This window comes from Pseudorca crassidens, chromosome 1, assembly GCF_039906515.1.
Source record: "Pseudorca crassidens isolate mPseCra1 chromosome 1, mPseCra1.hap1, whole genome shotgun sequence".
In the NCBI taxonomy this organism is placed as follows: domain Eukaryota; kingdom Metazoa; phylum Chordata; class Mammalia; order Artiodactyla; family Delphinidae; genus Pseudorca; species Pseudorca crassidens.
This window is the reverse complement of record NC_090296.1, coordinates 123956973-123977744: the sequence shown is the minus strand read 5'-3', so window position 1 is coordinate 123977744 and position 20772 is coordinate 123956973. Positions and strand designations below refer to the sequence as shown.

The 20772-nt window shown below is 38.3% G+C and overlaps 1 protein-coding gene across 6 annotated transcripts in view; it reads right to left on the bottom strand.

The window, feature by feature from the left end:
- The window catches only part of SCAPER (S-phase cyclin A associated protein in the ER), a 492749-nt gene that overhangs the window by 147537 nt on the left and 324440 nt on the right, over positions 1-20772 (bottom strand). For all 6 annotated transcript variants that reach the window (XM_067754830.1, XM_067754870.1, XM_067754881.1 and 3 more), the window contains exon 24: positions 8709-8824. In XM_067754830.1, the coding sequence (XP_067610931.1) occupies positions 8709-8824 (116 nt within the window). The remainder of the gene's footprint in view (positions 1-8708; positions 8825-20772) is intronic.

Below are 20772 nucleotides of genomic sequence, written 5' to 3'. Positions count from 1 at the left end.
TTACCTTAGCATCCAGGGACAGAATGTTTAATGTATATAATTTTCTATACAGATTCTCCAAACTGGGGTTAGGAGAAAAAAGGAAAGTTCTGCCAGTCCCAGCTTGTAGAAACATTTAATGCTCATAAAGAACTATACCCTAGAGAACTTGTAAAACGTGCTTTCTCTATTTCTACTTTAAAACGTGGGCATTCATTCATTCTTTCTTGGTATGAAAGAATTTAGAAAAACAATTCTATGAGGTTGCAAGGAAGGTTCTATACCATAGTCCCATATTTTCAACCCAATCTAGAGTTTTAAAAAATCTTTAATATTTGTATTTAAAAGTATCAGGCTCTAGGTTGGAAGGGACAGAAATTTACTCAAAATATGTCAAGTAAAAAGAGGCATTTACTGTAAGGCTGTTGGGAACTTTCACGTGAATCCAGGAGAAAATGAACTACCACACTTCAGGAGGGCAGGAACAATGCCAGCTCTGTGGACTGGGCCTACTCTCATTTCCAGCCCCCTTTTCTCCTATGAAGCAGTTTTGGTCTCCTCCTTTTCCCCCAACTGGCCTTCATTAGTCCTGCTAAACTTGGAGTGAACATAGCCCTGTAATGACCATCCCAGAAGTTATTCTACATGATTTTTCAAATTCAAACACACACACACACACAAAATAGGTTGGAGTTTTATAATTTTCCAAATGCAAATCCCTGAGAGAGAAACTTGACTGGACCAGTTTAATTTTGGGGGCTGCGTTTTAAGCCTGATACTGCTGGCTGGTCTATAGATTGGCTGCTTTTGAGTCAAATGTCCATTCTTGGTTTAACCAGCTACGGCCATTGGGGGAAACACCCTATGGCATAAAATATAGCTGCTTAGAAGAGGCACAGCTGCAATGCCTAGGACATGTAGTATTTATAACACCCAGAAAAAGGGAACAACGAATAGGAATGGAGTTGAGGCGAATATGAAGTGAATATGACAAGCCAAGAAGAAATAAAGGGTAGTAGGGAAGGAAGCTCATGGTGAAAACAGGTTAACGGAGTCTGGATTGTGTTACAAACTGAAGAGAAAGGCAAAGATTTAACAGTAGATGAGCTCCAAAGAGAACAGACACGTGAGTCAAGAGACCAGAATAAGAAGCAAGCTATAGGCCAGGCACACGAGGCCACGCATCTGAGGAAACTAAGTTTGCAGACATTAGATACGTAACAAAACGTTCCTTTTATGAAGAGCTTACATAAACCACCAGGCTGGCTACTCCACGAAGGTAACACAGCAGGCTAGTACTAATGATATTTAGAGTTTAACCCACCTCATTTCCCTGTAAGTTCCCTAAGGACAAGGTCTATTTCAAATGGTTCCTAGATGTGGCAATCCCATTCCCATGTCCATATGTACATACAACTGATCCCAAGAAAGGAATCCCTAGAGAACAGTTTCCCTGGGTATCAGGATCAGAAGCCCTACGTCATGTACTTGCTTCTAGTATACAACGGGATATCCCTTTTCCACTATGAAATGAACTGCATCAGTCGCTACCCTGTGAGTATCACTAGACCAAGAAAAAGGAACAGACACCTTTAGGGATGAAACCTCAATAATCATGGGAGAGTAATTCCGAACACTCTGCCATTTGGAAAGAAGAAACACTCTTTGAAAAAAGAGTATCATGGCTCTCTTTCAGGTTGCAGTCATGCCCCAAACATTGTTGTTCCTGACCCTCATTCTGGCAGCGGTCACGTACATGGCTTCCGGCGACTGTGAGGAGTGAACAAGGGAAGCCATGCAAAGCATCTGACACAGGGAATGGCGCTGAGGATGCTCTCAATAAATATTAAGTTCTGCCTCCCCACCAACTTCAAAGGATCAAGCAAAGGCAATATTGCCAAGTAGATAAATTGCATAAGTTTATGTTATTTTACTTTGGAGAATAAATTTGTGATCTTCCTAGTAAGCAAGGCTCTACCTCACATCATCCTAAACTTATTTATTTTTACTGTATTCAGTGACTATTGTTCTACCTGAGACTGATTTACTAGATAGATAAATGTATATACTCTAAAGAAGCAAAAAAGCAACTTAATTTGTTTGATGTGAATAGAGAGGTACACTTTATAAAGGCCACAGCAGCAGGAAGAATTTATTTTTCATCATAGATTAAAACAGGGGTAATCTTATATAAACCCGTGTACTCTGATTCTAAAACTGTGATAAGGACAACAACCAAGAATATAGTTGTAGCATTCCCTTTGACCTTTTGAGGAAAGAAGTTATAGATATAAGATATACAAATCCACAGAAGTTTAAAGATGGAATAAAAACATATTGCCTTAAGTCTAGCTAACAGAGTGGTCAAAATCAGTAGGGCCTTATTTGGCTAAGATTGAGATGTGATCATATTTTAAGTCCACAGAGTCAAGTATTTGAAGCAGTGTGCTCTTTTACTGCTTTACTTCCGTGTCTCAGAAAATGAATTCATTCATGTATTCAAATGATATTTACTAAGATATCATATGATTTATAAGTAATGTATTTACTATGGTCTCTGATCCCAAGGAATTACAGTATCTCTGAGGAGAAGATAACACAACGAATGGAGTACTTGGCAACATTAATAAAGTGCTAAATTGGACTATTCTCTAAACTGTTTGATATTTCTTCAATGATTTAGATGAAGATACATATCTTTTACAGATCAACTTCAGGAGTGGCACAAAGTTAAAGAAAAAGAAACTAAATTAGAGGCCAAATCAGGATCCAAAAACGATCTTGACAGGCTGGGCCAAAATTAACCAGGATGAAGTTTGGACTTAGGGTGAAAAAAACAAATGACCAAGTAAAATTAATAAATCATAGATTCTTAGAACCCAAAGTGATACAGACTTAGGGATTTAAAGTTCAATAATTAAGTAGGGTAAGTGGAGTCAAGACAATAACAACTACCAAAAAACCCCCATTGATATTAACTAAGTGCTTTCTTTGTGCAGAGCACTTAATAAATACACACACTTTTAGCAGTCAACAAGCCCTACCCTACATGGTAGGGTTACCATTTAACTGAGGTTCTGTTATAACAAGCAATTTAGCCCATGATCCCATAGCTACCAAGTGGAAAGCAGAGATTTAAGCTCAGATCTGACTGCAGAGCCTGTCTGTTCTCCATTATACCATGTGGTCTGCACTGCTCCATGTTGATAAGACTACTTACATATAAAAAAATTGTGTCCAGAGGGACAATGGAGGAAGAGAAGCAAGGCTGATGGAGAAGAAAGAGGGGCTGGTTAGTTCTGCTACAGAACAACCTAGAGCAGCTTAGAGAATAAAATAGTTAAGTAGAATAGCTTAACTATTTGGCCCCTTTATTGTCCATGAGTACCTGTCAAGAACTAGAAATACGAGATAAGTAAAAGGCAACCTGGGAAAGACAGCCCAGTATCATTTTTGATGTTCCAAAAGGTTTGCTGGCTTCTTTATGAAATATGAACATTTACTGCTGCCTGAAAAGGGCTTGGAGATGTGGAATGCCAGCAAATGTCAACTCTCACTTCTGTTATCATTGCCACTATGTAAATATACTACAAAAACACAACACAAAGTTTAGGTCACAGCAGATCCATCTTCTTATTTACATAACATGGGGCATTCCTTTAGCCCAAAGAAAATGACAAACTATCATTTATTTTCAAATATTAAAAGCTATGTTAAGAGGCAAACTAGTATATATAGAATGTATAAATAACAAGGTCCTAATAGCACAGGGAACTATATTCAATATCCTGTGATAAACCATAATGAAAAATAATATAAAAAAGAATGTACATATGTATAACTGAATCACCTTGCTGTACAGCAGAAATTAACACAACACTGTAAATAAACTATACTTTGATTTAAAAAAAAGCTATGTAAAACAACTGTTATTAGCCTAAACCAAAGAAAAGGTTAGAATATATCATTCATTGTTTTGTACTTGTTTTCTCCAAGTAAAATTAGGAGGCAGAATAACATGAGTCATTCCAAAAGTAGATACAACATGAAATGAAAATTGCCTTGTTAAAAAAGAGGGGATATATGTATACGTATAACTGATTCACTTTGCTGTACAGTAGAAGCTAACACAACATTGTAAAGCAACTATACTCCAATAAAAATTCAAAAAAAAAAAAAAAAAAAAAGAAAGAAAATTGCCTTGTTTCATGGTGATCTTTCCTGGCACTGAAAACGATTTTACTGGAGCACATTTGTTAACAAGGTTGATTTTAGAATACCATATCCCGACCAAGTCCTTTCAGTAATAACTGATATATATATATATTAATTGAAGTATAGTTGATTTACAATATTGTGTTAGTTGTAGGTGTACAGCACAATGGTTCAGTCTTATCTATATATCTATAAATCTATAGCTCTATCTATCTATCTATATCTTCTTTTTCAGATTCTTTTCCTTTATAGGTTATTATGAAATATTGAGCATAGTCCCCTGTGCTATACATTAGGCACCTATTGGTTATCCATTTTATACATAGTAGTGTGTATATGTTAATCCCAACCTCCTAATTTATACCTCCTCTACCTTTCCCCTTCGGGAACCATAAGTTTGTTTTCTATGTCTGTGGGCCTATTTCTTTTTGTAAATAAGTTCATTTGTATCTTTTTTTTTGATTCCACATATAAATGATATCATATGATAACTGTCTTTGCCTGGCTTATTTCACTTAGTAGGATAATCTCTAGGTCCATCCATGTTGTTGCGAATGGCATTATTTCATTCTTTTTCATGGCTGAGTAATATTCCATTGTACATGAAAAACCCACAGTTAATATCATACTCAATGGAGAAAAGCTGAAAGCATTTCCTCTAAGATCAGGAATAAGACAAGGATGTCCACTCTGACCACTTTTATTCAACATAGTTTTGGAAGTCCTAGCCACAGCAATCAGAGAAGAAAAAGAAGTAAAAGGAATCCATGTTGGAACAGAAGAAGTAAAACTGTCAGTGTCTGCAGATGACATTATACTATACATAGAAAATCCTAAAGATGCTACCAGAAAACTACTAGAGCTCATCAATGAATTTGGTAAAGTTGCAGGACACAAAATTAATACACAGAAATCTGTTGCATTTCTATACACTAACAGTGAAAGATCAAAGAGAAGAATTATGAAAACAATTCCATTTACCATTGCATCAAAAAGAATAAAATACCTAGGAATAAATCTACCAAAGGAGGCAAAAGACCTGTACTCTGAAAACTATAAGACAGTGATGAAAGAAACTGAAGACGACACAAACAGGTGGAAAGATATACCGTGTTCTTGGATTGGAAGAATCAATATTGTTAAAATGAGTATACTACTCAATGCAGTCTACAGATTCAATGCAATCCCTATCAAACTACCAATGGCATTTTTCACAGAATTAGAACAAAAAATTTTACAATTTGTATGGAAACACGAAAGACTCTGAATAGCCAAAGCAATCTTGAGAAAGAAAAACGGAGGTGGAGGAATCAGGCTCCTTGACTTCAGACTATAATACAAAGTTACAGTAATCAGAATAGTATGGTACTGGCACAGAAACAGACATGTAGATCAATGGAACAGGATAGAAAGCCCAGAAATAAACCAATACACCTATGGTCAATTAATCTACAACAAAGGAGGCAAGAATAGCCAATGGAGAAAAGACAGTCTCTTCAATAAGCGGTACTGGGAAAACTGGACAGCTACATGTAAAATAATGAAATTAGAACATTCTCTAACACCATACACAAAAATAAACTCAAAATGGGTTAAAGACCTAAATGTAAGACTGGATACTATAAAACTCCTAGAGGAAAACATAGGCAGAACATTCTTTGACAAAAATTACAGCAATGTCTTTTTGGAGCCATCTCTGAGAATAATGGAAATAAAAACAAAAATAAACAAATGGGACCTAACCAATGATAATTTGAAAAGGATTCAAGCAGGTTTATGGGCTTTCTCTGTTTCTAAAAAAAAGAAAAACAACCCAGTGAAGATTCAGAAAGGTTTCAAAAATTTAAATTTTCATAAGTGGGTATAATTCTCAATTTCACACTAAAAAATTCTGCTGGAAGCAAAATATTCACTCAGAGGGAGTTACCTAGCAATAATTATAGGACAACTGCTGAGGTACCATGTGTAGTAAAAAGGACGATGGGCAAATTGGTGAGGAAAGAGGATCAGGGAGTTGATTTTTCCACTCACAGAGCTCTGGGGCTGCAGGGGCAGTGAAGTATTAGGCTTGCAGTCATAGGTGATCCACATGATAAATGTTACTAGACAGTGGCTGCAACTTCTCAAATCTTTTCCTGTTTATTGCTGAGAAAAATGAACTACTGTAGGATAGTAAAAAAAAAAAAAACAACGAGAAACAAAATACAGTCTCTCTAGGTAAGAGCCATGAAAGGCCACAGGAAGCAGAAAACAAAATGCGCAAAGGTGGCAGAAGTTTCATGATGATGAGGGCTGGGAGCTCAACAGGGATAGAAGGGGAGGATCTGGGGAAGTTGAGAGCAAAGGAAGTCCCAAGGCCAGAGAGCAGTTAGAAGGAATATGAAAAAGTCACTGACTCAGGCCCATCAGTGTGCTTTGAGTCTACATTTAAATCTAATGTAGTTGTGGCATTTTTCTTGCCTGTCTCCAAGTAAGCAGCATAACCCTAATTCATTAGCCCGGAGAAGTGAGGCTAGTTTATAAAGTAGAGTTATGATCTTGAGCTGTGCTAAGGACGGACAGGAGAATCTTAGAGTCAATGCTAGATGCCCACAGCCCTGAGTGCTGGCCTCACTCAGTAAGCAGTACCTGGCTGAAAACACAAACTTATTGGCCTAAGATGAGATGAAGAAACAAACTCTCAATCCTGGTACTGTGGCCAGCTGAGAAGCATTGATCCGAACTTTCAGGATTCCATGGCTCCTTTCCAAAGCAGGTGTGCTAATTCTTACTTAGGTCTTTTTGGGAACTATGGAAACCTCTTCTGTTCCCTAAACAAGAGGCACAAATAAGCACCAGAACATGCCCTCTGCCACAATGACAAAGGTAGCTTTGGGGAAATAGGCATTTCATCTAGGTTACCATTAAGGGAGCTCAGGGTCATGCGTGTTGCAACCTACCAGAAAACAAACAAAGCAACAACAACAACAATGAAACCAAAAAACAAAACAAAAACTATAGGTGCAGTTAAGATGAACAATATGAATTATTAACAGTTATGAAAAGCACTGTCCCAAAGAATCAAATGTCATTTCCTTTCTTACCTCAAACATTTTATTGTATTTCATTCTTTCCTTCCTCTCTCTCTCTCTGACAATTAATATACATTGAGGGCTGACAACATTCCAAGCAACACACTGTCAATAAAGTCTACTTTAATAAGGAGTAGCAACTCTTCTGGGTTAGAACATCTATTTGTGTGCTATAACTGCCCCATGTACGATTTTCTGCTCCAAAGAAAGATATCCTGACTTTAAAGGACACCTATACCTTCTTTCATTAATCTCTACTTTGTCAGTAGAGCAAAACAACCCAAACTAACTCAGTATCAAAGTCTGTACTTAGAAATCTCTCACGTCAAATAGATAACACTGTCTTGAACCAGGCAAGATTACTACTTTAAAAACTGTCACCTAATATTTATATAACACTTTAAGGTTTACAAAGAACTCTCACATACATTATTACTTCAACTGATCCCCACACTGTGAGGTGAATATGATTACCCCTGTTTGACCAAATGAGGAAACAGATGCAACAAGATTAAGGCACTTGTCCCAATTCTCCCAACTAGTAACCAGCAGAGGTAAAACTGGAATTCAGGTTTGTTTGACTCCAAAGCTGGCGCTATTTCTATTTTACCAAATGTCTCTCAGGAAGAAAGATAACATACTCTTGGAATTTTTTTTTTTCTGTTGTATCCAGCACACAAATGAAGCACTCACTTTTATAGAGCTAATTAAATATTTAAAAGTTTCTCAGTGATATAACTGAACTTTTATCAAAACTTCTCATTTAAACCCTGTAAATAAGAGTCTCCACAATCCAAAAATTGTGCATGTTACAACTCAGGAATACAATACTTCTGAAATAATGCTGTCTGCTACTACATCCTAGATGGCCAGGGACCAAAGGGTGATGTAAAAGAATAAGCAAGTAGATCTTGGGTCTAAAGGATGCACATGATCCTTACGACAGAGCAATTTGCAGTTAAAAGACCAAACTGCAAACCACTTCCCAACTATTTGGCTGGGACTCCAGACTATGGCAGTCTTGGCCTCAGACTGCTCTTCCTGTACGTTAGGGACTTCTTCAAATTTCACAGCTCAGGCCTTTGTCAATGTACTTACCTCCTTTTTTGTATGCAATACAAAAAGTTAGCTGTTATTACTACTCATTTCTGTTCAAATTTTGTAAGCAGTTAGAACTTCTCACAAGTTCATCAGTTCCTCTTGATTTAGGATTAGAAAAGGTCACAGACCAAAGAAATTTCCTTCATAAGGCTTTTCAAGCTCAATTTGAGTTTTGTAAATGAAGTCGAGCACCTCTGTTTTTCTCCCTAATGGGGAGTGTAAGCTTTTGCTATTCAAGCCTGAATAAACATACAATTTTCCTGTGGTCCCCCATATGGAAACCATAGGGCATAAATGACTCACAAGTGAAACGTGAAAGACAGATTAAAAAACTATACTTACTTAGGAGGAATTCGTGAAACTGTGTTCACATTTGTGACTGGGACCACTACTTGAAGAATGTGTTCAAGGGCTGTTAATCCACCAGCAACTTGAAATGCAATCTGATCTGCCACATTCTAAACAGAAATACAAAAAGAAATTAACCCCATTTCCCAGGCATAAAATTATAACCAAATGAAATATTTAGTTGTAGTGTGAAATATTCTGTTGGTTCAATTATTCTACAAACACTTATTGAATGCTTACTCAGTGCTAGGAACTATAGGCCAAAAGTGGTGAACAAAAAATCATAGTTGCTGTCCCCCATGAAGCTTAAAATTTAGTGGATGAGACCAACATTAATCAAATAAATATAAATAAAACAATTTGAACTACAATAAGTACTCTGAAGAAAAAGGAAAGGTGCTCTATGAGAACAGTGGGGGAATCAACTGTATATTGGGGAAAGGGGTCAGCACAGGCTTTTCTGAGAAAGTTGAGGTTTTGAGACAGGCAAAAGAAAAGGGAAAGGGATGAAGCACTCCAAGCATAGGAAAAAATCATTTCAAACACAAGTTTTTAGCAACACTTTTAAAAACTGGATTATTTTGTAATGTTAATTACCACTTAACAAGACAAACTGACTTCCACAAAGATTTCCTTTGCTAGAACTTTTTTCTTCAGTAATACAAGATAATCTAATAACTAACCAGTTAGATGTACCTCTTTTAAAAAAGGGGAGACCTTTAAGATGGTGGAGGAGTGAGACGTGGAGACCACTCTCCTCCCCACAAATACATCAGAAATACATCTACATGTGGAACAACTCCTACAGAACACCTACTGAACGCTGGCAGAAGACCTTAGACTTCCCAAAAGGCAAGAAACTCCCCATGTACTTGGGTAGGGCAAAAGAAAAAAGAAAAAACAGAGACAAAAGAATAGGGACAGGACCTGAACCTCAGGGAGGGAGCTGTGAAGGAGGAAAGGTTTCTACACACTAGGAAGCCCCTTCACTGGCAGAGATGGGGGTTGGTGGGGGGGAAGCTTCTGAGCCACGGAGGAGATCGCAGCAACAGGGGTGCAGAGGGCAAAGCAGAGAGATTCCCGCACAGAGGATCGGTGCCCACCAGCACTCAACAGCCTGACAGGCTTGTCTGCTCACCCGCCAAGGCAGGTGGGGGCTGGGAGCTGAGGCTCAGGCTTCTTCAGAGGTCGGATCCCAGGGAGAGGACTGGGGTTGGCTGCGTGAACACAGCCTGAAGGGGCCTAGTGCACCACAGCTAGCTGGGAGGGAGTCTGGGAAAAAGTCTAGAACTGCCTAATAGGCAAGAGACCATTGTTTCAGGGTGCACGAGGAGAGGGGATTCAGAGCACCACCTAACTGAGCTCCAGAGATGGGTGCAAGCTGCGGCTATCAGCGCAGACACCAGAGACGGGCATGAAACGCCAAGGCTGCTCCTGCAGCCACCAAGAAGCCTGTGTGCAATCACAGGTCACTATCCACAACTCCCCTCCCGGGAGCCTGTGCAGCCTGCCACTGCCAGGGTCCCGTGATCCAGGGACAACTTCCCTGGGAGAACACACGGCGCACCTCAGGCGGGTGTAACGTCATGCTGGCCTCTGCCGCCACAGGCTCGCCCTGCATTCTGTACCACTCCCTCCAACTGGCCTGAGTGAGCCAGAGCCCCCTAACCAGCTGCTACTTTAACCCCGTCCTGTCTGAGTGAAGAACAGACGCCCTCCAGCGACCTACACACAGAGGCGAGGCCAAATCCAAAGCTGAACCCCAGGAGCTGTGAGAACAAAGAAGAGAAAGGGAAACTTCTCCCAGCAGCCTCAGGAGCAGTGGATTAAATTCTCCACAATAAACTTGATGTACCCTGCATCTCTGGAATACCTGAATAGACAACGAATCATCCCAAATTTGAGGAGGTGGACTTTGGGAGCAACTGTAGACTTGGAGTTGGCTTTCTGCATCTAATTTGTTTCTGGTTTTATGTTTATCTTAGTTTAGTATTTAGAGTTTATTATCACAGTAGATTTGTTTATTGATTTGGTTGCTCTCTTCCTTTATATATATATATATATATATATATATATATATATGATATATATATCATATATATATGAGATATATATCTCATATATATATCATATATATGAGATATATCTCATATATATATCATATATATGAGATATATCTCATATATATATCATATATATGAGATATATCTCATATATATATCATATATATGAGATATATCTCATATATATATCATATATATGAGATATATCTCATATATATATCATATATATGAGATATATCATATATATGAGATATATCTCATATATATATATATTTTTTTCCGTTTTCTCTTTTTGTGAGTGCGTATGTGTATGCTTTGCATGATTTTGTCCGTATAACTTTGCTTTTACCATTTGTCCTAGGGTTTGGCCTGTCGGTTTCTTCTTTTTTTTTTTTAGTGTGGTTTTTAGCGCTTGTTATCATCGGTGGATTTGTTTTTGGTTTGGTTGCTTTCCTCTTTCTTTTTTCTTAATTACTTTTTAATTTTTAATAATTTTATTTTACTTTTTATTTTAATAACTTTATTTTCCTCCCTCCCTCCCTCCCTCACTTTCTCCATTTTCTTCTGAGCTGTGTGACTGACCAGGTCTTGGTTCTCTGGTCGGGTGTCAGGCCTGAGCCTCAGAAGTGGGAGAGCTCAGTTCAGGACATTGTTCCACCGGAGACCTCCTGACACCATGTAATATCAAACAGCGAAAGCTCTCCCAGAGATCTCCATCTCAACGCGAAGACCCAGCTCCACTCAAAGACCAGCAAGCTACAGTGCTGGCCACCGTATGCCAAACAACTAGCAAAACAGAAACACAACCCCACTCATTAGCAGAGAGGCTGCCTAATATCATAATAAGGTCACAGACACCACAAAACACACCACCAGACGCGACCCTGCCCACCAGAAAGACAAGACCCAGCCTCATCCACCAGAACACAGGCACCAATTCACTCCACCAGGAAGCCTACACAACCCACTGAACCAACCTTCCCCATGGGGGCAGACACCAAAAACAACAGGAACTATGGACCTGCAGACTGCGAAAAGGAGACCCCAAACACAGTAAGTTAACCAAAAGGAGAAGACAGAGAAATACACAGCAGATGAAGGAGCAAGGTAAAAACCCACCAGACCAAACAAATGAAGAGGATATAGGCAGTCTAGCTGAAAAAGAATTCAGAGTAATGATAGTAAAGATGATCCAAAATCTTGGAAATAGAATGGAGACAATACAAGAAACGTTTAACAAGGACCTAAAAGAACTAAAGAGCAAACAAACAACGATGAACAACACAATAAATGAAATTAAAAATTCTCTAGAAGGAAGCAATAGCTGACTAACTGAGGCAGAAGAACGGATAAGTGACATGGAAGATAAAATAGTGGAAATAACTACCCAGAGCAGAATAAGGAAAAAAGAATGAAAAGAATTGAGGACAGTCTCAGAGACCTCTGGGACAACATTAAACGCACCAACATTGGAATTATAGGGGTCCCAGAAGAAGAAGAGAAGAAAAGAAGGGACCGAGAAAATACTGAAGAGATTATAGTTGAAAATTTCCATAATATGGGAAAGGAAATAGTCAATCAAGTCCAGGTAGCGCAGAGAGTCCCATACAGGATAAATCCAAGGAAAAACATGCCAAGACACATATTAATCAAACTGTCAAAAATTAAATACAAGGAAAAAATATTAAAAGCAGCAAGGGAAAAGCAACAAACAACATACAAGGGAATCCCCATAAGGTTAACAGCTGAACTTTCAGCAGAGACTCTACAAACCAGAAGGCAGTGGCAGGACATATTTACAGTGATGAAAGGGAAAGAATTACAATCAAGATTACTCTACCCAGCAAGGATCTCATTCAGATTCGATGGAGAAATTAAAACCTTTACAGACAAGCAAAAGCTAAGAGAATTCAGCACCACCAAACCACCTTTACAACAACTGCTAAAGGAACTTCTCTAGGCAAGAAAAACAAGAGAAGGAAAAGACCTACAATAACAAACCCAAAACAATTAAGAAAATGGCAATAGGAACATACATATTGATAACTACCTTAAATGTAAATGGATTAAATGCTCCGACCAAAAGACACAGATTGGCTGAATGGATACAAAAACAAGACCAGTATATATGCTGTCTATAAGAGACCCACTTCAGACCTAGGGACACATACAGGCTGAAAATGAGGGGATGGACAAAGGTATTCCATGTAAATGGAAACCGAAAGAAAGCTGGAGTAGCAATTCTCATAACAGACAAAATAGACTTTAAAATAAAGGCTACTACAAGAGACAAAGAATGACACTACATAATGATCAAGGGATCAATCCAAGAAGAGGATATAACAATTGTAAATATTTATGCACCCAACATAGGAGCACCTCAATACACAAGGCAAATGCTAACAGCGAGGAAAGGGGAAATCGACAGTAACACATTCATAGTAGGGGACTTTAACACCCCACTTTCACCAATGGACAGATCATCCAAAATGAAAATAAATAAGGAAACACAAGCTTTAAATGATACATTAAACAACATGGACTTAATTGATATTTATAGGACATTCCTTCCAAAAATAACAGAATCCAATTTCTTCTCAAGTGCTCATGGAACATTCTCCATGATAGATCATATCTTGGGTCACAAATCAAGCCTAGGTAAATTTAAGAAAACTGAAATCTTATCAAGTATCTTTTCCAACCATAATGCTATGAGACTAGATATCAATTACAGGAAAAAAATTGTAAAAAATACAAACACATGGAGGCTAAATAATACACTACTAAATAACCAAGAGATCACTGAAGAAATCAAAGAAGAAATCAAAAACTACCTAAAAATATATGGCAATGAAAAAACGATGACCCAAAACCTATGGGATGCAGCAAAAGCAGTTCTAAGAGGGAAGTTTATAGCAATACAATCCTACCTCAAGAAAGAAGAAACATCTCAAATAAACAACCTATCCAGACACCTAAAGAAATTAGAGAAAGAAGAGAAAACCCCAAAGATAGCAGAAGGAAATAAGTCATAAAGATCAGATCAGAAATAAGTTAAAAAGAAATGAAGGAAACAATAGCAAAGATCAATAAAACGAAAAGCTGGTTCTTTGAGAAGATAAAGAAAATTGAAAAACTATTAGCCAGACTCAACAAAAAAAAAAAAAAGGGAGAAGACTCAAATCAACAGGATTAGAAAAGAAAAAGGAGAAGTAACAACTGACACTGCAGAAATACAAAGGATCATGAGCGATTACTACAAGCAACTACGAAATGGACAACCTGGAAGAAATGGACAAATTCTTAGAAAAGCACAATCTTCCAAGACTGAACCAGGAAGAAATAGAAAATATAAACAGACCAATCACAAGCATTGAAATTGAAACTGTGATTAAAAATCTTCCAACAAACAGAAGCCCGTGACAAGATGGCTTCAGAGGTGACTTCTATCAAACATTTAGAGAAGAGCTAACACCTATCCTCCTCAAACTCATAGGAGAGAGAGGAGTACTCTCAAACTCATTCTACGAGGCCACCATCATCCTGATACTAACTGCAGACAAAGATGTCACAAAGAAAGAAAACTACAGGCCAATATCACTGATGAACATAGATGCAAAAATCCTCAACAAAATACTAGCCAACAGAACCCAGCAGCACATTAAAAGGATCATACACTATGATCAAGTGGGGTTTATACCAGGAATGCAAGGATTCTTCAATATACGCAAATCAATCAATGTGATAAACCATATTAACAAATTGAAGGAGAAAAACCATATGATCACCTCAACAGATGCAGAAAAAGCTTTCAACAAAATTCAACACTCATTTATGATAAAAACCCTCCAGAGAGTAGGCATAGAGGGAATTTACCTCAACATAATAAAGGCCATATATGACAAACCCACAGCCAACATCATTCTCAGTGATGAAAAACTGAAACCATTTCCTCTAAGATTAGGAACAAGACAAGATTGTCCACTCTCACCACTATTATTCAACATAGTTTTGGAAGTTTTAGCCACAGCAATCAGAGAAGAAAAAGAAATAAAAGGAATCCCAACTGGAAGAGAAGAAGTAAAGCTGTCACTGTTTGCAGATGACATGAGACTATACATAGAGAATCCTAAAGATGCTACCAGAAAATGACTAGTGCTAATCAATAAATTTGGTAGTAGCAGGATACACAATTACTGCACAGCAATCTCTTGCATTCCTATACACTATTGATGGGAAATCTGAAAGAGAAATTAAGGAAACACTTCCATTTACCAATGCAAGAAGAAGAATAAAATACCTAGGAATAAACCTACCTAAGGAGACAAAACACCTGTATGCAGAAAACTATAAGACACTGATGAAAGAAATTAAAGATGATACAAACAGATGGAGAGATATACCGTGTTCTTGGATTGGAAGAATCAATATTGTAAAAATGACTGTACTACCGAAAGCAATCTACAGATTCAATGCAATCCCTATCAAACTACCACTGGCATTTTTCACAGAACTAGAACAAAAAATTTCACAATTCGTATGGAAACACAAAAGATCCCAAATAGCCAAAGCAATCTTGAGAAAGAAAATGGAGCTGGAGGAATCAGGTTCCCAGACTTCAGACTATACTACAAAGCTACAGTAATCAAGACTGTATGGTACTGGCACAAAAACAGAAATAGATCAATGGAACAGGATAGAAAGCCCAGAGATAAACCCACACACATATGGTCACCTTATCTTTGATAAAAGAGGCAAGAATATACAATGGAGTAAAGACAGCCTCTTCAATAAGTGGTGCTGGGAAAACTGGACAGCTACATGTAAAAGAATGAAATTAGAACACTCCCTAACACCATACACAAAAATAAACTCAAAATGGATTAAAGACCTAAATGTAAGGCCAGACTCTATAAAACTCTTAGAGGAAAACATAGGCAGAACACTCTATGACATAAATCACAGCAAGATCCTTTTTACCTACCCTCTAGAGAAATGGAAATAAAAACAAAAATAAACAAATGTAACCTCAAGATACTTAAAAGCTTTTTTGCACAGCAAAGGAAAACATAGACAAGATGAAAAGACAACCCTGAAAACGGGAGAAAATATTTCCAAATGAAGCAGCTAACAAAGGATTAACCTCCAAAATTTACAGGCAGTTCATGCATCTCAATATCAAAAAAACAAACAACCCAATCCAAAAATGGGTAGGAGACCTAAATCGACATTTCTCCAAAGAAGATATACAGATTGCCAACAAACACATGAAAGGATGTTCAACATCCCTAATCATTAGAGAAATGCAAATCAAAACTCCAATGAGGTATCACCTCACACCAGTCAGAATGGCCATCATCAAAAAATCTACAGAAAATAAATGCTAGAGAGAGTGTGGAGAAAAGGGAACCCTCTTGCACTGTTGGTGGGAATGTAAATTGATACAGCCACTATGGAGAACAGTATGGAGGTTCCTCAAAAACTAAAAATAGAACTACCATGTGACCCAGCAATCCCACTACTGGGCATATACCCTGAGAAAACCATAATTCAAAAAGAGTCATGTAGGGCTTCCCTGGTGGCGCAGTGGTTGAGAGTCCGCCTGCCGATGCAGGGGACATGGGTTCGTGCCCCAATCTGGGAAGATCCCACATGCCACGGAGCAGCTGGGCCCGTGAGCCATGGCCGCTGAGCCTGCAGGTCCAGAGCCTATGCTCCGCAACAGGAGAGGCCACAACAGTGAGAGGCCCGTGTACCACACAAAAAAAATAATTAAAAAAATAAAAATAAAATAAAAAAAGAGTCATGTACCACAATGTTCATTGCAGCTCTATTCACAGAAGCCAGGACATGGAAGCAACCTAAGTATCCATCAACAGATGAATGGGTAAAGAAGATGTGGCACATATATACAATGGAATATTATTCAGCCATAAAAAGAAACGAAATTGAGTTATTTGTAGTGAGGGGGATGGACCTAGAGTCTGTCATACAGAGTGAAGTAAGTCAGAAAGAGAAAAACAAATACCGTATGCTAACACGTATATATGGAATCTAAAAAAAAAAAAAAAAAGTTCTTTAGAAGCTAGGGGCAGGACAGGAATAAAGGCACAGACATAGGGAATGGACTTGAGGACATGGGGAGGGGGAAGGGTAAGCTGGGACGAAGTGAGAGAGTGGCATGGACATATATACACTATCAAATGTAGAATAGCTAGTGGGAAGCAGCCGCATAGTACTGGGAGATCAGCTCAGTGCTTTGTAACCACCTACAGGGGTGGGATAGGGAGGGCTGGAGGGAGACACAAGAGGGAGGGGATATGGGGGTGTATGTATACATAGAGCTGATTCACTTTGTTATACTGCAGACACTAACACACCATTGTAAAGCAATTATACTCCAAAAAAGATGTAAAAAAAAAAAAAAAGTCTGTGATAATGATAATAGCTAAAAATAAATAAATAAAAATAAAAAAAGCCACTTCACCTCTTTTAGGGAGAATATTAAGTAACCATTTTAGAACTCAACTTATGATTTTTCTATACAACTTCTGATTTGTATACCATTCTTGTGGGAAGGATATATAAGCTCTTTGCATTCCTCTGGCATGGGGACGGCAAGAGTTTTTAAGCATACACAGAATCACTGCATCAAATATGTGAAATACAGGATAGCAACCTGCTATAGGCTGAATTGTGTCCCCACCCTCCACTGAATTCTTACGTTGAAGTCCCAACCCCTAGTACCTCAGAATGTAACTGTATTTGAGGATAAGAAATTTAAAGAGGTGATTAAGTTAAAATGAGGCTGTTAGGGTGAGGCCTTAATCTAATATGACTGTTGTCCTTATAAGAGAACAAGAGAAACCAGGAATGCACATGCACAGAGAAAAAGGCTGTACACAGCAAGAAGGTGTCCAATTACAAACCAAGGAGAGACGCCTCAGAAAAAAACCAAACCTCCTAACACTTTCACCCTGGACTTCAGCCTCCAGAACTCTGAGAAAAGAAACTTGTGGTATTTAAGCCACTCAGTCTGTGGTACTTTGTTATGGCAGCCCTAGGAAACTAATATTCAACCCCTCTATTACAATACCCCCTTATATTTCTTTTAATAGTATTCTACAGTTCATTAAGCCTTCAAATGTCTTTGGAATACTGAAGGGCTTTTTTATGGGGGGGGGTACTTGGGGGAGATATATGAGTTATTCACAGGCTCTGTCAAACATGTTTTCCTGATTCTTCTGATGTTCAAAGCACAATGCTCTGCCTGCTTGATGTGGACTATCAATTATTGGCTCCAGTACATGTCTGGAGTTTGGTAGTATAATATCTTAATCATTCATTTACTCATTCTTTGTGCACAATAAAATACAATCTGAGACTATAAGAAGTTCATCATGAATCCTAGACAAGACCTCACACTTTTAAGATTAAAAATTAACAATTTATGTTGTTATTAATGAAAAAATGTTTCCTTGCAATAAAACTAACAATCAGAAAATTGAAAACTAGGTGCTCAGTAATTTATTTAAAACCATAATGCTGTTACCATTCTTTCTTCTTATGCTAGGATGTCAATATAATTAGAAAATAGTAACAACTTTGTATTAGTACATAGCATACACAGATAAAACTGCACTAATCATAACCATATAGCTGGATGAGCTATGGCAAATTGAAAACACATTGTAATAACTCCAAAATTAAAAAATAAAGCTCTGTAACATGCCATAATACCCCTGGTGCCCATCCTACTCATTATCTCTCCGTCTTTCCCCGATGTAAAGGCTCTCCTGACTTCTAAAATCACAGAATCCTTTTGTTTTCTTTTCAATTCTATAAAAATAAAATCACACTTTATATATTCTATAATATCTAATTTTTCTTCCTTGTTTTTTCCCCTAAATTCATCCATATTGTTGCCTGTAGCAGTATTCGATTCATTTTCCTTGCTGTATGGTATTCCTTTGTCTGATTACATACCTCAACTTATTTAAATGTTTAACCGCTGATTGACATTTGGGTTGCTTCCACTTCGAAACTCTGGACAATGCTGCTTTCAACATTTTTGTATATGTACTTGGGCACATGTGACATGCAGTTGAGTATATGCTTAAAAGCAGAACTGCTGGGTCACAGAGTGTGCATAGGTTGTGTTATTAGTTATAGCCAAACAGCTTTCTAAAATAGTCAGAACAATTTTTATACACATTGCAGTGCCGTGATGATTTCAGTTACTCTACAATGACACCAAAACTTGCCTTTATCAAGTTTTTTTTTTTAAACTTTAGTGATTCTAATGGGTGTATACTCGCCTTTTTTTTTTTTTGGCTGTGCTGAGTCTTTGTTGCTGTATGCAGGTTTCTCTAGTTGCGGCGGGGATGCAGTGAGGCTTCCGTGGTGGTGCAGTGTTAAGAATCCGCCTGCCAATGCAGGGGACATGGGTTCAAGCCCTGGGGCTACTCTTCGTTGTGATGCACGGGCTTCTCACTGTGGTGGCTTCTCTTGTGGCAGAGCACGGGCTCCAGGCACGTGGGCTTCAGTAGCTGTAGCACATGGGCTCAGTAGTTGTGGCCCATGGGCCCTAGAGTGCACGGGCTTCAGTAGTTGCAGAGTGTGGGCTCAGCAGTTGCAGCGTGCGGGCTCTAGGGTGTGTGGGCTTCAGTAGTTGTGGCACACGGGCTCAGTAGTTGCAGCTCACAGGCTCTAAAGGACGGGCTCAGTAGTTGTGGCACATGGGTTTTCTTTACTGCATGGTATGTGAGATCTTCCCGGACTAGGGATTGAACCCATGTCCTCTACATTGGCAGGCCAATTCTTAACCACTGGACCACTAGGGAAGTCCCTGTATACTCACATTTAATTGAGGATTTTATTTGTCTTTCCCTGATAATGATGGGGTTGAACACATTTTGTTCATTTGCTTTTTTTTTTTTAAATTTGAGGTATACTTTACAATAGGGTGAAGAGCTCAGATCTTAAGGATACCATTCAGTTAAATTTGATGAGCACCTATCAAGACCTGAACATTTCCATTACCCTAGAAAGTCCCCTCATGCCCCTTTCACAGTCAATCCCTCCTCCCTGATGCAACCACTGATTTGATTTATGGTACCGTAGGTTAGTTTTGTCCACGGTAGAATTTCATATAAATGAGATCATGTAGTACGTATGAATATTTAATTTGGTAGTGATTGGTTATCCTACCAGCAGTTTTACCAGAGCCAGGCCTAGGGTATCACGGAAGCATCTTTAGCCCAGGGGAAACGGCAGAGGGGCTCTGAGTCAAGATAGGGAAGCAAACACGTATGTACATATCCTTTCTTCTATACTCAAATAGGAATTATAGATAAAATATTTAATAATATGAAAAAATAACCACATTAAAAATAAGTGAAACATCTCTGTAAAACAGGGATGGAAAAGCTCATAATAATGCATAGAGCAAGGGTCCAACTTTCAGCAGACTCTTAAAAGAACATTTGCCCTTCTAGACTCTTTCTTCTTCCTCAGCTTTCACACTGATTCAGCCTCCAAGTTCTGATTACTCATCTCCTGTTATGGCCCTTAACTTTTGCCTTTTCTATCCATGTCTATATTCTTACCATGTCAGTTCAGGCTTTCATGGTCTGTTGCTTGAGGCACTGCAGCAACCTCCTAACTAGTACCTCTGGATCCTAGCTTACTTCACAGCACACCATTCTCTAGAGCAGTGCTTCCCAAACACTCTAAGATAAAAGTCAGGTGTTTTTGTTTGTTTCTTTGTTTTTAATATTTTCACTCCATTGTGACCAATAGTTTTGTGAAATATAATACAAATTAAATACTAAACAAATGAGGGAAAAAAGGTATACTAAGTTTGAACCCACATTTTAAAATATTAGATGAAAGACATAAAATTACTCTTGATTTGTGTACTTATCTCACCATCTTCTAGTGACAGTAGCCTGGCACTGGCCTGTGGACTCTCTTTTGAGTAGCCCTGCTCTGGA